The sequence below is a fragment of the Schistocerca americana genome, chromosome 3 (assembly GCF_021461395.2).
Source record: "Schistocerca americana isolate TAMUIC-IGC-003095 chromosome 3, iqSchAmer2.1, whole genome shotgun sequence".
Taxonomy (NCBI): domain Eukaryota; kingdom Metazoa; phylum Arthropoda; class Insecta; order Orthoptera; family Acrididae; genus Schistocerca; species Schistocerca americana.
The window spans coordinates 989029212-989047614 of NC_060121.1; the positions used below are offsets into that span (position 1 = coordinate 989029212).

General features: G+C 41.5%; 1 protein-coding gene across 1 annotated transcript in view; it reads right to left on the reverse strand.

Annotated features, from left to right (window-relative positions):
* Positions 1-18403, reverse strand: part of LOC124605633 (dedicator of cytokinesis protein 1) — a 460559-nt gene that overhangs the window by 170581 nt on the left and 271575 nt on the right. The window contains exon 23 of the mRNA XM_047137451.1: positions 5612-5725. Within this exon, the coding sequence (XP_046993407.1) occupies positions 5612-5725 (114 nt within the window). The remainder of the gene's footprint in view (positions 1-5611; positions 5726-18403) is intronic.

Sequence of the window (18403 nt, forward strand, 5' to 3'; positions counted from 1 at the left end):
GTCATGACACATCGTGAGAGAGCAGAATGGTGCGCTCCACGTAACTCATGGACTTCAAACTTTGTCAGGTGATTGGGTGTCACTTTTGTCATACATTTGTACGTGAGATTTCCACACTGCTAAACATCCCTAGGTCCACTGTTTCTGGTGTGACAGTCAAGTGGAAATGTGAAGGGACACATACAGAACAAAAGCGGACAACCCGACCTCGTCTGTTCACTGACACAGACTGCCTACAATTGATGAGGGTCATAGTGTAATAGGTACACATCTATCCAGACCATCACACAAGAATTCCAAACTGCATCAGGATCCACTGCAAGTACTACAACAGTTAGGCGGGAGGTGAGAAAACTTGGATTTCATGGTCGAGTGGCTGCTCATAAGCCGCACATCACACCGGTAAATGCCAAACAATACCTCTCTTGGTGTAACGAGTGTAAACATTGGACAATTAAACAGTGGAAAAATGTTGTGTGGAGTGACAAATCATGGTACACAATGTGGCAATCTGATGGCAGGGCGTGGGTGTGGCAAACACCCGGTGGACGTCATCTGCCAGCGTGTGTAGTGTCAACAGTAAAATTCGGAGGCGGTGGTGTTACGGTGTGGTTGTGTTTTTCATGGAGGGCGCTTGCACCCCTTGTTGTTTTGTGTGGCACTATCACACCACGGGCCTACATTGATGTTTTAAGCACATTCTTGCTTTCCACTGTTGAAGAGCAATTCGAGGATGGTGACTGCATCCTTCAGCATGATTAAGCACCTGTTCATAATGCACGGCCTGTGGCGGAGTGGTTACACAACAATAACATCCCTGTAGTGGACTGTCCTGCACAGAGTCCTGACCTGAATCCTACAGAACACCTCTGGGATGTTTTGGAACGCCGACTACATGCCAGGCCTTACCGACTGACATTCATACCTCTCCTCAGTGCAGTACTCCGTGAAGAATGGTCTGACATTCCCCAAGAAAGCTTCCCACACCTGACTGAACGTATGCCTGTGAGACTGGAAACTGTCGTCAAGGATAACGGTGGGCCAACACCATATTTAATTCCAGCATTACCGATGAAGAGCACCATGAACTTTTAAGTCATTTTCAGCCAGGTGTCCAGATACTTTTGATTACAGTGTTTTTCAAATAAAAAGCACAGAAGTGATAATAAAACATACAGTTTTTTTTTTATTTTCCTGTAGTATGGGTCCACAGCTTCTATAAATTTTTTAAAGAATTTCCTCCCACTTTCAGCTGTTTGAATTTTATTTTGTGATTGCAATTTTGGCATTAACCCATTTTCAGCCACCTACGAGCAGTAAAAACCCAACCGCAAAGTTCACAATTCTTGAAGAATAAACAGGTACGTATGGAAACAGACAATGTCATTGTTTTCACACAAGGCCAGTTGGTGTAACACTTATTTCAGTGTTAAGTTGATGCACTGTTGTCATTTTAACCAACACACGTTACTCGTCTGAAACTTGGCCGTGGACTGACTGTCTCAGCATGAAAAATTGGGCCCTTATATATCATCACAATAATAGGTACTGAAACTACAAATTGTTTAAAGTTAAATTTACAGAAATTACAATTAAAACTTAACTCATTAAATGAACTGAAGACATCGAAACTTTCCTTCTTTTTATCAGTTTCTCCTACTATGAGGACTAAGCCAAATTATTTGTTTAAATGATGAAATTAACAGATATCATTACACAGACAATACTTTGGGCAAAAATATTAATTACTTTTGAATTAATTAAGGGCTGGCTTTGCTAACATGTTTTCAAACAGAGACAAATAGATCCTTTAGGAATGCTAGTGTTTCATGTCCCAAATGTTTACAATTAGTACAGAATTTATATTTGTTTATACATCAACAATATAATTTAAGTTATTAAACAATTACTGATAACAAAAGATACTAACTAGGAATAGTCAAAATAAATTATAAAATCACTTACATACATAAAACTAAGCACAAAATTAGATCTGGTGTTATATTCTTTAAAACTGGGGGCCAACCTTTGCATATTATATTCACGTATGTTAATGGTACTTAATTCAAAATTGAAAAAAATTAATTTTAAGGGAGCACATGGCAAAACAAGAGGGGAAGTAAAAATATCCCAGCTCGCTTCGTCACATCTGGGATTAACAGTAGGTAAAACCAGTTTTGTAGTTTTTCAACATTCATATATGTTGTACTTCCAAGATTTCCACATATTGGTTAATATTATGCAGAAATAACAATGTATAAGGGTTGAACCAAAAGAAAGGTTCCCAATGAGCTACAGCCTCGAGGGAAAGTGCTAAGCTAAATCTGACAACAGTGCCAAGCGCAGTGGTTCCCCCCACTCTCGAGCCCGCCCGTCCACAATTTGCTACGTTGTTCATTGTTGGCTTGGCAGCCATGAGAGATGGAAGTGTTGATCGCTGCTCCTGCCAAGTGCAAGGTTTGAGCAGTAATCTGGTTTCTCCATACAAGGAAGTTATTGCCCATGGAGATTCATTGGCAACTGACAGATTTATGGTGAAGAGTGCATGTCCATTCAGCACGTCCGCAAATGGTGCAGGGGTTTTGCTGATGGTTGCATGGAAGTTCACGATGAAGAATGGAGTGGAAGACTGCCAGTTTTGGATGAGATTGTCCAGAAGATCAACAGTGAGCCTCTCAAAGATCAGAGGGTCACTGTCTGTGACATTATTGAATGCATTCCTGAAGCTTCCAATGGCACAATTGAAAGAACTTTAACAGAAACGTTGGGTGTTCGCAAGGTGTGTGCTCGCTGGGTCCCCCGGATGCTGACTGATAGACACAAGGAGCAACACCCTGACTGTGCTCGCAAGTTTCTTCAACTATGTGAGGGGGGAGGCAAAAAGGAGAAGTTGTTGGACTCTATCACCACAGGAGATGAAACATGGGTGTTTCATTACACCATCGCCCCCAACAAAAAAAGAGGGTTATGGCGACTGTGTTTAGGGATCGGAAGGGGGTACTCCTCATCGATTTCATGCAACCTGGGATGACAATAAACTCAGATAGATATTGTGAAACTTTGACCCAACTCCGGCGAGCAATCCAGAATCACCAGAGAGGACGACTGATGGAGCGAGTAGTGCTTCTTCATGACAACGCTTGACCCCCCCGTTTCTCATGAAACTCAGGAGCTTTTGAAGAAATTTGGGTGGACTATTATGCCCCGTCTCCCGTACAGCCTGGACTTAGCCCACAGCGATTATTACCTCTTCCCCAAGCTAAAGGAATGCTTAGGTGGCAAACACTTCAAGAGCTGAGCAGAGGTCACACGCTTCCTCAACGGGTTGGCAGAAGACTACTTCGACTTAGGAAGACAAAAGCTGGAGCACGGTCTTCAAAAGTGTGTTGGGGGGGGGGGGGGGGGGGGGGGGGGGGGGGGGGGGGGGGGGGGGGGGGAAGGAGACTATGTTGAAAAATAGACAAAAGTAAGCTTTTCAACAATGTATAAATTAATAATAATAAACAATGTTTTCTATCTGTAAAAAATACGGGAAACTTACTTTTGATACAACCCTCGTAATATGCACAATTGCACATCAAAGAATAACTAGTCAGTGATACTACTCAATATTACATTTTATGTGCTGTAAACTGTCCACATTATGTTGTATTATGTTTTGTGGATGCTTGAAAATGGCTTAATGCCAAAACAGCAATTGAAAAATAAAATTCTAAAAGCTGAAAGCAAGATGAAATCCTTCAAATAACACAGTTTTTTATTCCTAATTCATTACTTAAGTCTATTTATTCATTATCATTATTGTTATAAACTGAAACAACATTGCAGTTTCCCTTGGGAAAGACCTTTAGCTGCCATTTCTAACAGAACAGTATAACAGAGAAATAAGGCTCTAAATGTGAAAATAAGGTTGTCTTTGTAATCTACAGTATGGCACTACCAATGGTGCGCATAATTTAAACATTAGTATTCTTTGAAAGACAAATGTTTGGAGATATATTTAATACTTGTAAGGTCATTAACATGCTTAATTAAATCTCAGACTGATATTCCAAACATGCACGTGTGCCTCCCCCTCCCCCACATACATATATTCACACACACACACACACACACACACACACACACACACACAATAGCCAAGGGCCAAACAGACCACCCAACTCCACATGATGCAGCACACAACAATGTAGTTGACTTTCCTACTTGTTTCACAATCTGTTAACTGAAGGTTACTCCTCAAGACCATCTTTCCTCAATTTCTCAAGTAGGAGACGACCTAGAATGCATCCTTTGCACCAACAATTCCACTTGGACTCAATACACTTTTTTACTTTTCTACTATGTTGTCCTGTCCTGTTCTCTTTCACCTGCATCTTCCTTTCAAAAATGTTCAAATGGCTCTGAGCACTATGGGACTCAACTGCTGTGGTTATCAGTCCCCTAGAACTTAGAACTACTTAAACCTAACTAACCTAAGGACATCACACACATCCATGCCCGAGGCAGGATTCGAACCTGCGACCGTAGCAGTCGCACGGTTCCGGACTGCGCGCCTACAACCGCGAGACCACCGCGGCCGGCGCATCTTCCTTTCCTTCACTACATGTCCACCAACTTATCCCTGTACTATTTCTTATGTGTTTAATCTAGCGGACATATACCTCGCCTCCTGCATATGTGCCCCCTCTCACTTCCTGTACACAATCTTCTCCATGCCCCCCCCCCCCCCCCCCGCCCACAAAACCCCTTTCTCTCTACTGTCCCTTCTTCCTCCCCCTGCCCCCCCTTTCCAACTATCTGACACTGTAACCATGTAACTCTACCCACCTCAGGCCTAGATTAAAATTTATGTAATTGGGTTGTAGCCCCCCCTCCCAAATGTTACATTGTCATAAAATTACAAACATCTTCAGGGGATTAAATGTAGTATTGTCAACATATGTAAAAAACTATTCCTAGCTTTCATAACTATTAGATTCTTTCTTAGGGAGGAAAGGTGGATAGGTAGGGAGAAGGTTATAAAGGAGGGCATGTCACACATACTCCACAATGAGAGGGGGACACCCAACAAACTGATGGTTCCCTTTCATCCTAAAGTCTGAGTAACCCACCCTTCCTTTTTAACCTTCCCCCAATCTACCATTTTTTGACTTTGAAAAAGCTAATTGTTCTGAAACCTAGTAACAGTTTTTTTTCCACTTTTAAATGAGTCATCTTGTGAAAAATTATTTCACTTCCAGAAGGCAGTCAATTTCTCTCTTTGTAATTTTATCATTTTCACAATATAGTTACCATCTTATTTATCGTGTTGACAGCAGTTATTGAAATAATACTATTGACAGATACTAATAGAAATTTTCTGCTTTGCTTCAGGTGCAAAAGTAATATGGACTATCATAGGCAAAATCAATCAAAGCAAACTAAGCAAAATTCTTTATTTCAGTGTTTGGGAGAACTAATGTTCATACAGAGTTAACAAGATGAAGTTAAATCCTACAGCAACATCTACAGGTAATTTTACTGATTGCTGTGTAACTCCTTGGACATGCACAAGATTAAAACAAAAGCACATTCTCTTCCTGGCATTAACAGATGTTACGATACATACCAGTAAATTCACAGTACAACTCATTCGGTTTTCCTTGTTTTCATCTGTTATAATACACCTGTATTCCAGCAATCGCTCCATCAGCCGAGCCACAGTATCTACAAATTTTGTACCCTGCAAAGAGTGTAACAAATACCATGTTGATATGCTGTTAATAATTTCAAACAAATAGTTAAGAAGACATTTTCTGCTGTGTTGACTGAAAAATACCCATAATCTATTAACATAGTCACAGATGATTGTGCTCATAAACTCTCTAGGTGTTTTGCAATAAACAGATTAACTGTGTGTATGTTTTAATATTACACTATGCAAACTAATGGAAATGCAACCACTCACCTATAGCAGATCAATATGTAGAATGCTGTAACATACAACAGAAAAAAGCACTGACACTACCTTTTTTTCCAACAATACTACACACATTCATACATTGAACCAGACAGACATCTAAAAGCACACTCCCGTGGATGCAGCAATACTAATTATTTATAGTTGATTATTGAAAGCAGTTGTCTGAGTTGACAGAGGTGGGGAAGGAGACAAGGAAGGAGTAGCCGGAAAGAGGCAGGTCTTTTGACAGATGACCTCACGGACACACAACAAGACGAAAAAAGTAACAGAGAGTACAACAAAAAAAGATTTAGGAAGACGGAAAGGTGGAGGTGTGGGGAGTGGCACTGCAGAGGGTGCAGACCTGAGAGGGAGGAGCTGAGGAGAGGGGGAAAGGGAGTGGAAGAAACGAAAGAAAGGTGTAGATGAAGAGGGAAATGGAAGGGAGAGGGGTTGAAAATGAGGGAGGAGAGGGAGAATGCCTACACAGTGGGGGGGGGGGGGGGGGGCGAGGGGGGGGGGGATGAGAGGAAGAGTAGTGGCAGAAGAAGGGGAGAGAAGGGAAAAGGGAACATGAGGCAGTGGGAACAGGTTAGCATAGGACTAGGCCATGGGAATTGCAAGAGTGCAGGATATGTTGAACAGACAATTCCCGTCATGTTCGAGGTCTATTCAAAAAACTCCGGAACTTTGTCCATGAAATTTTTCTACTCTCAGCTTTTACTTACTGTACAGGGTCTCCTTAGAAATACTCTCCTCCACAATTGATACATCGCTCCCAACTCCATTTTGACTTCTGGAAGCAGTCTTGGTGTGCCTCTCGCTGGAGCGCATGAAGCGTCATGTGTGAATTTTATTTTATCTCATCTATCATTGCAAACCTTCATCCTTTCAACACTTTTCTCAAGTTTGGAAGAAGGAAAAAAAAAGTCCACAGGGGCCCGGGTCTGGAGAGTACGGAGGATGAGGCAGCACAGTGATTTCGTTTTTTGTGCAGCAGTCACGCACCAACAGGGGTGAATGTGCAGGTGCGTCTTTGTGATGCAAGACCCACGAATTGTCTCACCACATTTCAGGCCGTTTCCTTCTCACATTTTCTAACAGGTATGGCAACATGTCCCAATAGTACCACTGATTAACAGTTTATCCCTGTGGCATGAAGTCATAATGAACTAATCCTCAAAGCCAAAAGAAAACTATCAGAAAGGCTCTGACATTTGACCTGACGTGACAAGCTTATTTCAGTCTTAGAGAACCTTTCCTGAGCCATTGTGAAGGCTGAACCTTGGTTTCAACATCATAACCGTAGACCCACATTTCATCACCAGTTATGATTCTCTTAAAGTATATCTTGTTCTCATTTATGCGATCCAAAAGCTCTTGTCAGATTGCGAGGTGAAGATCTTTATGGTCTTCACTCGTGAGCCATGGGACAAACCTGACAGCAACATGATGCGTTCCAAGATCCTGTGTCAGGACTTCAGTCATGGTCCAATTGAAATGTTATATTCTTCTGTGATCTCTCAGGCAGCCAGTCCTCGATTGGCAGGCACAATTTCTCTGATGTTCTTGACATGAGCATCGTCAGTAGACATCGAAAGGCGTCCTGAACGAGGGTCATCTTTAACTTCCATCCGACCATTTTTAAACTGTGTGAACCACTCGTAACACCGAGTACGGCTTAAGCACTCATCACCGTAGGCTTCCTTCATCATTTGGTGTGCCTCTGTAAAGCTTTCCTCGACTTTCATACAAAATTTTATGCAGCCACGTTGCTCCTCTAAACCTGCCATCTCGAAATTCGCAAACTGTGTGACACGACATTCTACTCGATACAGCACTGAACAATAACTAACAGACATACACGTTGAAACTTTCAACAGTTACACCTCATACACAGGAATGTGCAGGGATGCCAACTGCATTTTGTGCCAACACACCACAGATGCGAAATTGCGAATGTTCCGGAATTTTTTGCACAGGCCTGTGTATACTGTGCTGAAAGCGAGTATGCAAATGGCCTGTGTACTGAAGCAGCTGTTGAAGATATTTATGTTGCGGTGTGCAGCATGTTCTGCAACTGGTGGTCGAGTTTGCAGTTTGCCGCAGCTTGGTGGTGGCCATTAACTCACGTATACAGATGGTTACTCGTCATGCCCATGTAGTATGTTGTGCAGTAATTGAAGTACAGCTGATACATAACATGGCTGCTGTCACATACTGCCTTGCCTTCTATTGGATAGGAAATGCATGTGACTGGACTTCAGTAGGAGATGGTGGGTGGGTGTATGGAACAGGTCTTGCACCTAGACGGACACAAGTGGAGGACCCATGGGGAATAAGATTGGGACGGAAAAGGACTGCACAAGGATATTCTGAAGGTTGCATGGGCACGAGTGTGTGATTTTAGGTAGGATATCCCTCACCTTAGGGCACGACATAAAGTGGTCGAAGCCCTGGTGGATGGAATGGTTGAGCTTCTCAAGACCAGGGTGATACTGAGTGATCAGAGGAGTGCTGAGCATTGGCTGGTTAACAGGTTTATCAGTATCGGAGGAGCAGATGGCACGAGAGAATTGCTTATGGGTGAGCTGGATAGGATTGCATCTCTTAGTAAAGTTTCTGGTAAGGCTATTGGCATATTCAACAACTCCTCCATTCTTCTGCAGATGTGGCATCTAAGGATGAGGAGGCTGTAAGGAAGAGTTGAGAAGGACGAGATGATGTGGATTTTGGAGCAGGTGTTGAAGTTATGGTAGAAAGAGCAAGGGTCGTCCTTGCCATGTGGAAAGACCATGAAAAATCGTCAATTAATCTGAACCAGACAACAGGTTTTACATTATGACTGCATAGGAAGGATTCCACCAGATGGCCCATAAATAAGTTGGCACAGGATGGTGCTATGCAAATACCCATGGCAGTACTACATGTGTGTTTAGAGATTTGGCCTACGAAAGTGGAATAACTGTGGGACAGGATGTGGTTGGCTAGGAGGATTAGGAGAGAAGTGGTGGGTTTGGTATGAGGAGGGCATTGGGAAAAGTAGTGTTCCACGGTCGCTAGGCCATGGGAACGGTGTTGTCGGTGTACAAGGATGTCCCATTTGGAGTCAAGTGGTAACGGGACAGAAACTGTGGAGAGGTGGTCAACGAAGTGAGCAGTGTCTTGAATGTAGGATGGGAAGTTATTGACAATAGTTTGGGGGTCTTGGTCAACAAAGGCAGAGGTCTGCTCTGTGGAAGCATTGTACCCAGCCACAAGGTGACGATCAGTAGGGAGACGTGTGAGGTTGGGTTTGTGGAGCTTGAGGAATAGGTAAGAGGTAGTAGTGCATGGTTTTGCTGGTGTGAGGAGGGAGATGGATTCAGGTGTCACATTTTGAGATGAACCTAAGGCGTTGAGAAGCTGTTTGAGGCCATGTATAGAGTGGGATCTTTTCTTTGGTATTCCCAAAAACTTTCCCCATCTTTTATGAAACACACTGCTCCAGAACACCCATTCTATAACAGTGTTGTCAACCTTTCTGATAAAGCTTTGACCCCTAAAGAAGTCTCAGTAACTTTTTAATGCCTCATCTTCGGCCCAAAATCTAATTTCAATCACGCAGGACTTATACAGGACATTATTTCGTTTACTTCTTCTTTGCAATCAAAACACTTCCTCACAACACACCCCACTGATGACAACCAAATGAAACCACATACAGCACCTATTTTACAACAGTTCCAACCTACTTCAACCAAAAAGTTTTTTTTTTTTTTTCAGGAAACTGCCAACAGCATCGATATGGTAAATAGTCTTCATAGGTTTGCCACCGGATCACGTTGTGCAAATTCCACAATATATCCTCAGAGCAACTGTCCAACATCTTCAGGTGGTTCAACCTTCATCGCGGCTAGATATGACTGACGGTATTCGCACACCGACGCCCGTTTTTAAAACACGCGGACGAAGAATGCGCAGCCGCGGAAATCGTGCATGCGCAGTGATTTACCATATTCAAACTCCCTCTGCCGAAAATCGCAGAGCAGCTCTCCCACGCGTGGGCTGTATGCTGTGTTTGTCAACAGTGCGACCACACGTTACGCACCAATGGCCATACTAGGCCAGTGTTATGACGGGCCTGTTATCAAAGAATCTTGATTTTCGTGTCGCAATTTAATAGCAGCCAATGCAGGGTTCCAGACTGTGCTTAGTTGAAATTCCATATCCTTGTTGATGAGATTATCTGCTATACGGATATGTATTGCTTCCTTAATGATGCAGTCCCAGAAAGATGAAGCCGGGGATAAAACTTCCGTCTTTTCATAAATCATACAATGTCCTGTATTCAGGCAGTGTTCTGCAATTGTCGACTTTTCCGGTTGACGAAGGAGTGTAGGACGCTGATGTTCATCGCACCGTTCTTGTACTGTGCGGCATGTCTGGCCGTTCTACGGTGTCCCACACTGACAAGGAATCTTGTACACACCACATTTCCTTAGTCCAGGGTCATCCTTAACTGAACACAACAGGTTTCTCAGTTTTGCAGATGGTTGAAAAACACACTTAATTCCATATTTTCCGAGGACTCTTCCGATACTTGACGACATGGCACCAAAATACCTCAAAAAGGCCAAAGTGTTTGGTGTCTTCGTATTTCATTCTGTTCCATAGACTGAACTGGCTTGGGCCTGAATGCATTACGTATCTGTCTCTTAGAATAACCGTTTTGTCGGAGCAGTGTTTTCCAATGTTGTAATTCACTCGACAGGCTCTCAGGATCAGATACCACAACTGCTCTATGAACTAACGTATGTAATGCACTACCGCATTGTGCAGGGTGATGGCAGCTTGTGGCCTGCAAATATAGATCTGTATGCGTTAGATGCTATGTTCCAAGGCTCCATCTCCTTTCCTTCATACCAAGACATCAAGAAAAGGTAAAGTTCATCTTTTTCCACTTCCAACGTGAATTTCATATTCGGATGGAGCGAATTCAGATGCTGAAGAAAAGTAGGTAGAGTATCAAGTCCATGTGGCCACACCACAAATGTATCATCCACATACGGCAGAAAACAAGAGGGTTTGAGAGCGGCTGACTGTAGTGCTTTTTCTTCAAAAGTCCTCGATAAAATAATTGGGCACGAAAGGAGACAGAGGGCTTCCCATGGCGACACTGTCCACTTGTTCAAAATATTGGTCTTGAAATAAGAAGTACGTTGAAGTAAGCACGCGTTTGAATGATGATACTATGTCCTCCTCAAATTTGTTGCTAATGAAGTCCAAAGAGTCCTTCAAGGGCACCTTTGTATATAAAAACATAACATCGAAACTTACTAACAGATCCGATGATGGCAATCTAAGGGTTTTCAGGCGACCTATGAAATCTTCAGAGTTTCAAATGTGATGGTCACACTTGCCTACAAGAGGTCCCAATAGTGATGTCAGGTATTTGGCAACAAAATAAGTAGATGCTCCTATGTTACTTACAATGGGACGGACGGAGAGGCACCCCATTCTTACGGATCTTGGGTCGGCCATAGAGTCTAGGAGGAACTGCAGCCTGTTGATGCAAAGCCTTAGCGACTTTTGCTGGAATCGAGCTCTTCCTGATGAATTGCACAGTTTTCCTCTGGATCCTACAGGTCGTATCACTTTTTAATTTACAATATGCAGGATCGCCAAGCAGTTTGTATATCTTGCTGTTATATTCTGTGTGTGAGAGAAGTATAGTATCATTTTCCTTGTCAGCAGGTAAGATGACAATGTCTTGGTCTTCTCTCAATTCTTGTAGAGCATTTCTTTCAGCTGAGGTGATGTTAAAGTTGGACTTCTTAGATGAAGCTTGAGTCAAGTTGCGGCATGTGTCACGCATAATCTCTTCGGCAGCATCCGTAGGAAGTTTTGAAACAGCCTGTTCTATTCCACTAATCACATCTCGGATGGGAATGGTCCCTGGTGTAGGTGCAAAATTCAGACGCTTCTCTAGCACCAAAACTGCAGTGTCATACAACGTCTTCTGTGTGAGAATAAACACAGTACGTCTCCTTGCGTTTGGGCTTAGAGGCGATTGTATTTAGTCATTTGATGAACCTTAGCTTGTTGTTCAGACCAGTCAGCCAGTGCCCAAGTGGCGCTGTCTACCCAGTTCCAGGATGCCGCTGAAAGATTTGCTGAAATCTTCAGATGGACTGATAGTAATTGTCTGGACACCCAGCACAATTCCTGACACATATAGAACACCCTTTCCCTCACAAGTGCAGCAGTCACCCTTCATTTAATTGTAATGGCAGCCGCTGAATTTATACAATGTTCAGTTAAGGATGACGTTGGACTGAGGAAATGTGGTGAATACAAGATTCACTGTCAGTGTGAGGCAGCGTATTGCCGCACAGTACAAGAACACTGCAATGAACATCAGTGTGATACATGCCTTCGTCAACCGGAAAAGTTGGCAATTGTGGAACACTGCATGAATACAGGACATCTTATGATTTATGAAAAGACGGAAGTTTTACCCCCAGCGTCATCTTTCTGGGACTGCATCATTAAGAAAGCAATACATATCCGTACAGCCAATAATCTCATCAACAAGGAAACGGGATTTCAAATGAGCACAGCCTGGAACCCTGCATTGGCTGCTATTAAATCACAATGTGAAAATCAAGATTCTTTGATAACAGGCCCGTCATAACATTGGCCTAGTATGGCCATTGGTGAGTAATGTTTGGCCACACTGTTGACAATAACAGTGTACAGCGCACGTGCGGGAGAGCCACTCTGCAATTTTTGGCAGAGGGAGTTTGAATATGAAAAATCACTGTGCATGTGGTATTTCTGCGACTGCGCATTGTTCGTGCGCATTTTCAAAAAACGGGCGTCGGTGTGTGGATACCGTCAGTTGTACCTGGCTACGAGGAAGGTTGAACCACCTGAAGATGTCAGACATTTGCTCCGGGGAAATATTGTGGAATTTGCACAATGTGATCCAGCGGCAAACCCGTGAAGACCATTTACAATACATCTGCCGGGAATGCTTGTAGAGTCAGCATCGATATCCTCAGGGAAATGCATGATACACATTGTTCTGTCTTAAAAAAATTTATTCACTATCAGTTATGAAATGGATCATCTTCACAGTACTAGAACAAAAATGAAAGCAAAGTGAAACCTGTGAATCCCAATACACATTACATTTTATGAGAATTATTAGTTGGAAAAATTATGTTTACTTTCAAAAGTATCTACTGTAACAATTTCACATGGCATACATGCTATTTAACCAGGAACGTATACGCCATTGCTGACTTGAAAGCTGAAGAAAGTTGATACGTAAAGCTATAACACAAACTTAACCAAGCAGGAGTGAAACTGTTGCAATTGATTAATAATATATACAGGGCGCATCAAAATGGATGGGGCAAACTTACACGGCTGAAAGCACACTATAATAGAAGCACAAATGTCAAGCAAACATGGGTTCTAAAATGCATACCTAAAGAGCTATGAGGTATTCTTGATTTTCAATATTGTGAAACAAACCTCTTCTACTGGATGCTCTTTGCTTTCCATATTTTGGGAAGTGGTAGTATGGACCAAAACAAGAAAAAAATCTCCACTAAACATGTGCTCTAAAATGCATACTGTAATAGCTATGAGCACCTGTTCATATTTGGTGCTTTGGAACACAACTATTCTAACGAACAAGTGCTCATAACTTTTAAGGTATACCTTTTAGAGCACATGTTTACTGGCATTTTTTTTTCTTGTTTTCCCAAAATATGGAAAGCAAAGAGCTTGCGGTAGAAGAGGTGTTTTGCAATACTGAAAATATCACATAGCTCTTAAGGGGCTCCGGAAAGGCTCAAAATCATGAAAAGCTCAATTTTTACTTTTTTGCGTTTTCTGACTCTGCAGACTATTACCTTTTAATAGATATATAATTTATTCAATTCCGAAGACTACAACTATTTTTAAATTTTTTTTGAAATGTGTTCTACATGGGCGTGACCCACTGTGGTGCTGTTAAACTGCTGTCAAATGGTATTATTATTAACGTCCGTGTTCATCAGGTACATTTTAGTGATGTGAGATAAAGTATGTGTTGTGGCTAACCTATTTTCAGAGACTGAGCAGCACCTGAACTGTTGAGAAAGTGTATTCACGGAAAAACTCAAAACCCCAATGAAAGTGTAAATAGTGTTATATGGTCGAGAATCCCCAAGACTGTATTTGTTGGAATAGAAACAGTTCACTTTGGTGTGTGTGATGCTGTTGCGACTTTCAATGATGGCAACATTGTAAGGTGCAAGGTATTTAGAAATATGGGAATGAAGATAGGTTCTAACATGGTACGAGCGATGCTTGCTTTAGACAAGGAATGCCTTCGGGCTGCAGACAGGGCTGTAAAGAGTCTAGAAATACAAGCAAGAGTAAACAGGAGGAGGAACAAGAGGAAGCTGGAGGAGGAGTTTGCAGAGGATGAAGATAATCCATCCTATGGACCTGGAATGCACTAAAAAGTTAATCCAATCTTTGTCGCTCGATTCCCAAAACTTTTATTTTCTCATACTAATTACATGTTTTCTAAGGATCTTCCAAACATAATTGTTTCAAACTTTCAGTAAATGTTACACAGTACCTTCTGCATAATTTAACACAGCCTTTTTCCATAAAACTGTATATTTTTGAATATATAAATAAAAAATTGCAAAAAAATGTTGTGAATTTTCATTACAATTGAAAAAAAAAATCATCTTTAATAACTGAAATAAAATTTTGTAAAATCCCTGTGTTAAGTTGTAGCCCATATTCCAATAAATAATCTTTAAAAAGTTCAACTTCCTACCTCAAATACTTTGTGAGGAAAGATGTAATTTATAAGCGTTATTTTAACATTGCAAGTATAGGGCGTTCCGGAGCCCCTTAAGGTATGCGTTTTAGAGCCCATCTTTACTTGACATTCGTGCTCCTATTATCGTGTGCTTTCAGCCATGTAAGTTTGTGCCATCCTTTCAGATAGACCCTGTAAACACCATTGTTTGTGTCACGGGTACCAGGATTTCCTCATACCTCTATCCTCCCCTCTTTTTAAGTTCCTACACTTGTACGATGTACAAGTAATTTCACAGCTACAGTCATTTAGTTATGATCACAGATATGTACATAATTTCTGATAGTTAAATTCACTGATTCACAGATTTTTCTTACCGGTGCTGTGGGATAGTACAAGATATTTTGCGCATATGCCAGGTTCAGATTATAGATAAATTAGTCAATAAAATTGACTAACGATTAATATGATAGAAAGGTCACAATTTTTGCAATTAAATGAATAATTACAGTTTTTAGAGAAGGAAAGTTGCTACTCACTATATAGCTGAGATGCTGAGTCGGAATGGGCACAACAAAAAGATTCACACAATTATAGCTTTCGGCCATTAACACACACACACACACACACACACTGTTGTGTTTGTCGTGGCTATTGCGACTCAGCATCTCCGCTATATGGTGAGTAGCAACTTTCCTTTTCTAATATTGTTACATTCCACCCTGGATTTTCCATTGTTTGATTAATTACAGTTTTTGTATGACACAATTATAACTGATTTTAGTCTTAGTATCTAATTGGTTAGACTACATGTATCCTTGAACGTGTGATATGGACTTGATGTTCGAATTGTTTTGGTTGTTCTTTTTCTTTTTTTTTTTATGCTCTTTGTTCTTAGGCGAACTGCCTCTGGTAACGTTCCAATGTTATGCGTCTACGTATATTTTTCTTAGGTTGTAGTTCTCACCAAATGGCTGGTTTGTTGTTATGTGACATTGCAATGTAACTGGATGTTTTAATAGTATCATGGGATTATTATATTACATAACACTGTATCACTTTATGCAGTATGCAGTTCCTCATTTGGTTACACTATTTGTATCCTTGAACTTATGATATGGATTTGACATCCAAGTTGTTATGCAACTACTAATCTAAATGATTCATTGTAGCTGTGTTGCCTGGTATAATTGTTCAACATTACATGTCTACGTATATTTTTGTACGTTGTAGTCCTTACCTAGTGTTCAGTTTGTTTTTAGCACAGTTGGTTGGTTGGTTGATTGATTTGGGGGAGGGGACCAAACAGCGAGATCATTGGTCCCATCGGGTTAAGGGAGAATGATGAAGGAAGTCATCTGTGCCCTTTCAAAGGAACCATCCTGGCATTTGCCTGAAGCGATTTAAGGAAATCACGGAAAACCTAAACCAGGATGGCGGATCGCGGGTTTGAACTGTCATCCTCCCGAATGCAAGCCCAGAGTGCTAATCACTGTGCCACCTCGCTCGGTGTTTCTAACATGCAACATCATAATATCATGTGACATTACAACAGCAACATGTGACTGTTACACTACATAGTACGGTACACGCCTATGTTTATTATCACAGATGGTAGTTTTCACCAAATGATTGGATTGCTGGTTTTTGTCATGTGACATAACACTACCATGTGACAATTATATCACATAATATTGTACAGAATTTAAAACATCATAAGCAACTGTATCTCCTGTTATTGTATATCTTTTATTGTAATTTTAGTACATGTGTATCCCCCTGTGACTGTACTATCGTGTACACGTATGTTTTAACTTGTTCTTTGACCTATGGTCTGTGACTCTGACTTGTAGCTTCTTTGATCAACTCCTGTGTGTTAGTCTACTGGGTCTTGTTGTGCCTGAGCAATGGTGCTGTGCAATTATTGTTCTTAGAGGTTTTAATGTTTCCAACATAGTTTTCTAATATAATAGAGGGAAACAATCCACGTGGGAAAAATTTATCAAAAAACAAAGATGATGTGACTTACCAAACGAAAGCGCTGGCAGGTCGAAAGACACACAAACAAACACAAACATACACACAAAATTCAAGCTTTCGCAACAAACTGTTGCCTCATCAGGAAAGAGGGAAGGAGAGGGAAAGATGAAAGGATGTGGGTTTTAAGGGAGAGGGTAAGGAGTCATTCCAATCCCGGGAGCGGAAAGACTTACCTTAGGGGTAAAAAGGACGGGTATACACTCGCACACACACACACATATCCATCCACACATATACAGACACAAGAAGACATATTTGGTCTTTAAATATGTCTGCTTGTGTCTGTATATGTGTGGATGGATGTGTGTGTGTGTGCGCGAGTGTATACCCGTCCTTTTTCCCCCTAAGGTAAGTCTTTCCGCTCCCGGGATTGGAATGACTCCTTACCCTCTCCCTTAAAACCCACATCCTTTCGTCTTTCCCTCTCCTTCCCTCTTTCCTGATGAGGCAACAGTTTGTTGCGAAAGCTTGAATTTTGTGTGTATGTTTGTGTGTCTTTCGACCTGCCAACATAGTTTTCTGCTTGATTAAGCTTGTATTACATATTTAAGTATCAATTTTCTCACGTTTTCAAGTTATCAATGGTGTTTACTTTCCTGGTTAAACAGCATGCATCCCATGTGAAATTGTTATGATAGGTAGTTTTTGTAAGTACACTTAATTTTTCTGACTAGTAACTCTCACGAAAATGTAATGTGTTTTGAGATTCAAAGTTTTCATTTTATTTCCATTTTTGTGCTAGCACTGTGAGGATGGTCAACGATCAAAACCGGTAGTGAATAAATGGCAGTAAGACAGCACAGTGTTTATCATGTATTTCTCCAAACATTCGTTTGGACCATGACCCTCCAACCCTTCCACCCATTCATCCCATAGTAATCTTTCAGAAATTCCTCACTTCTAACCTGGCTTCACTTTCCTTTTCCTAAACTGCTTCTTGGTGAGCCCAAAATCATTCCTATGGAACACACCACTGTTAATAACATGAATAACAGTCCAGAGCTTATCATCCTTCCTCCACATAAAGGTTCGACCACAGTGGTCATGAATCATAGTGACTATTTGGCTGAGATTCTACACCAACTTTTCAACACTTCCGCATACAAAACTTACAACCATGATCCCATCTGAGATGTCCAACACAACCTCAAGCAGCTTCTCACATCCTTAGGTCCATCACAAAACCTGACATCTGGATCCACCTCCCTCCTCAAACCAGCAATCCCATGCACTCCTACCTTTTACCTTCTCCCCATACACAAAAAATCCAACCCTACAGGTCCTTTCAACTCATCAAGACACCTTTCTAGATGTCAATCTACACCTCTCAGATGGTTCCATACATATGGCTGTCCATATCAAGTGTATCAACAACCAATGGTATCTCCACTTTGACAGCTGGCACCCACTCCTGACGAAAACACTCTTCCTTACAGCCTCACAATCTGTGGGTGCCACATCTGCAATGAAAACCAGGGTTTGTCAAAATGTACCAATAACCCTACCAGAGCCTTTACTGACAAGACAGTATCCTATCCAGCTCATCCATAAATAAGTCTCCTGTGTCATCTGCTCCTCTGACACCAGTAAATCTGTCAAATAGC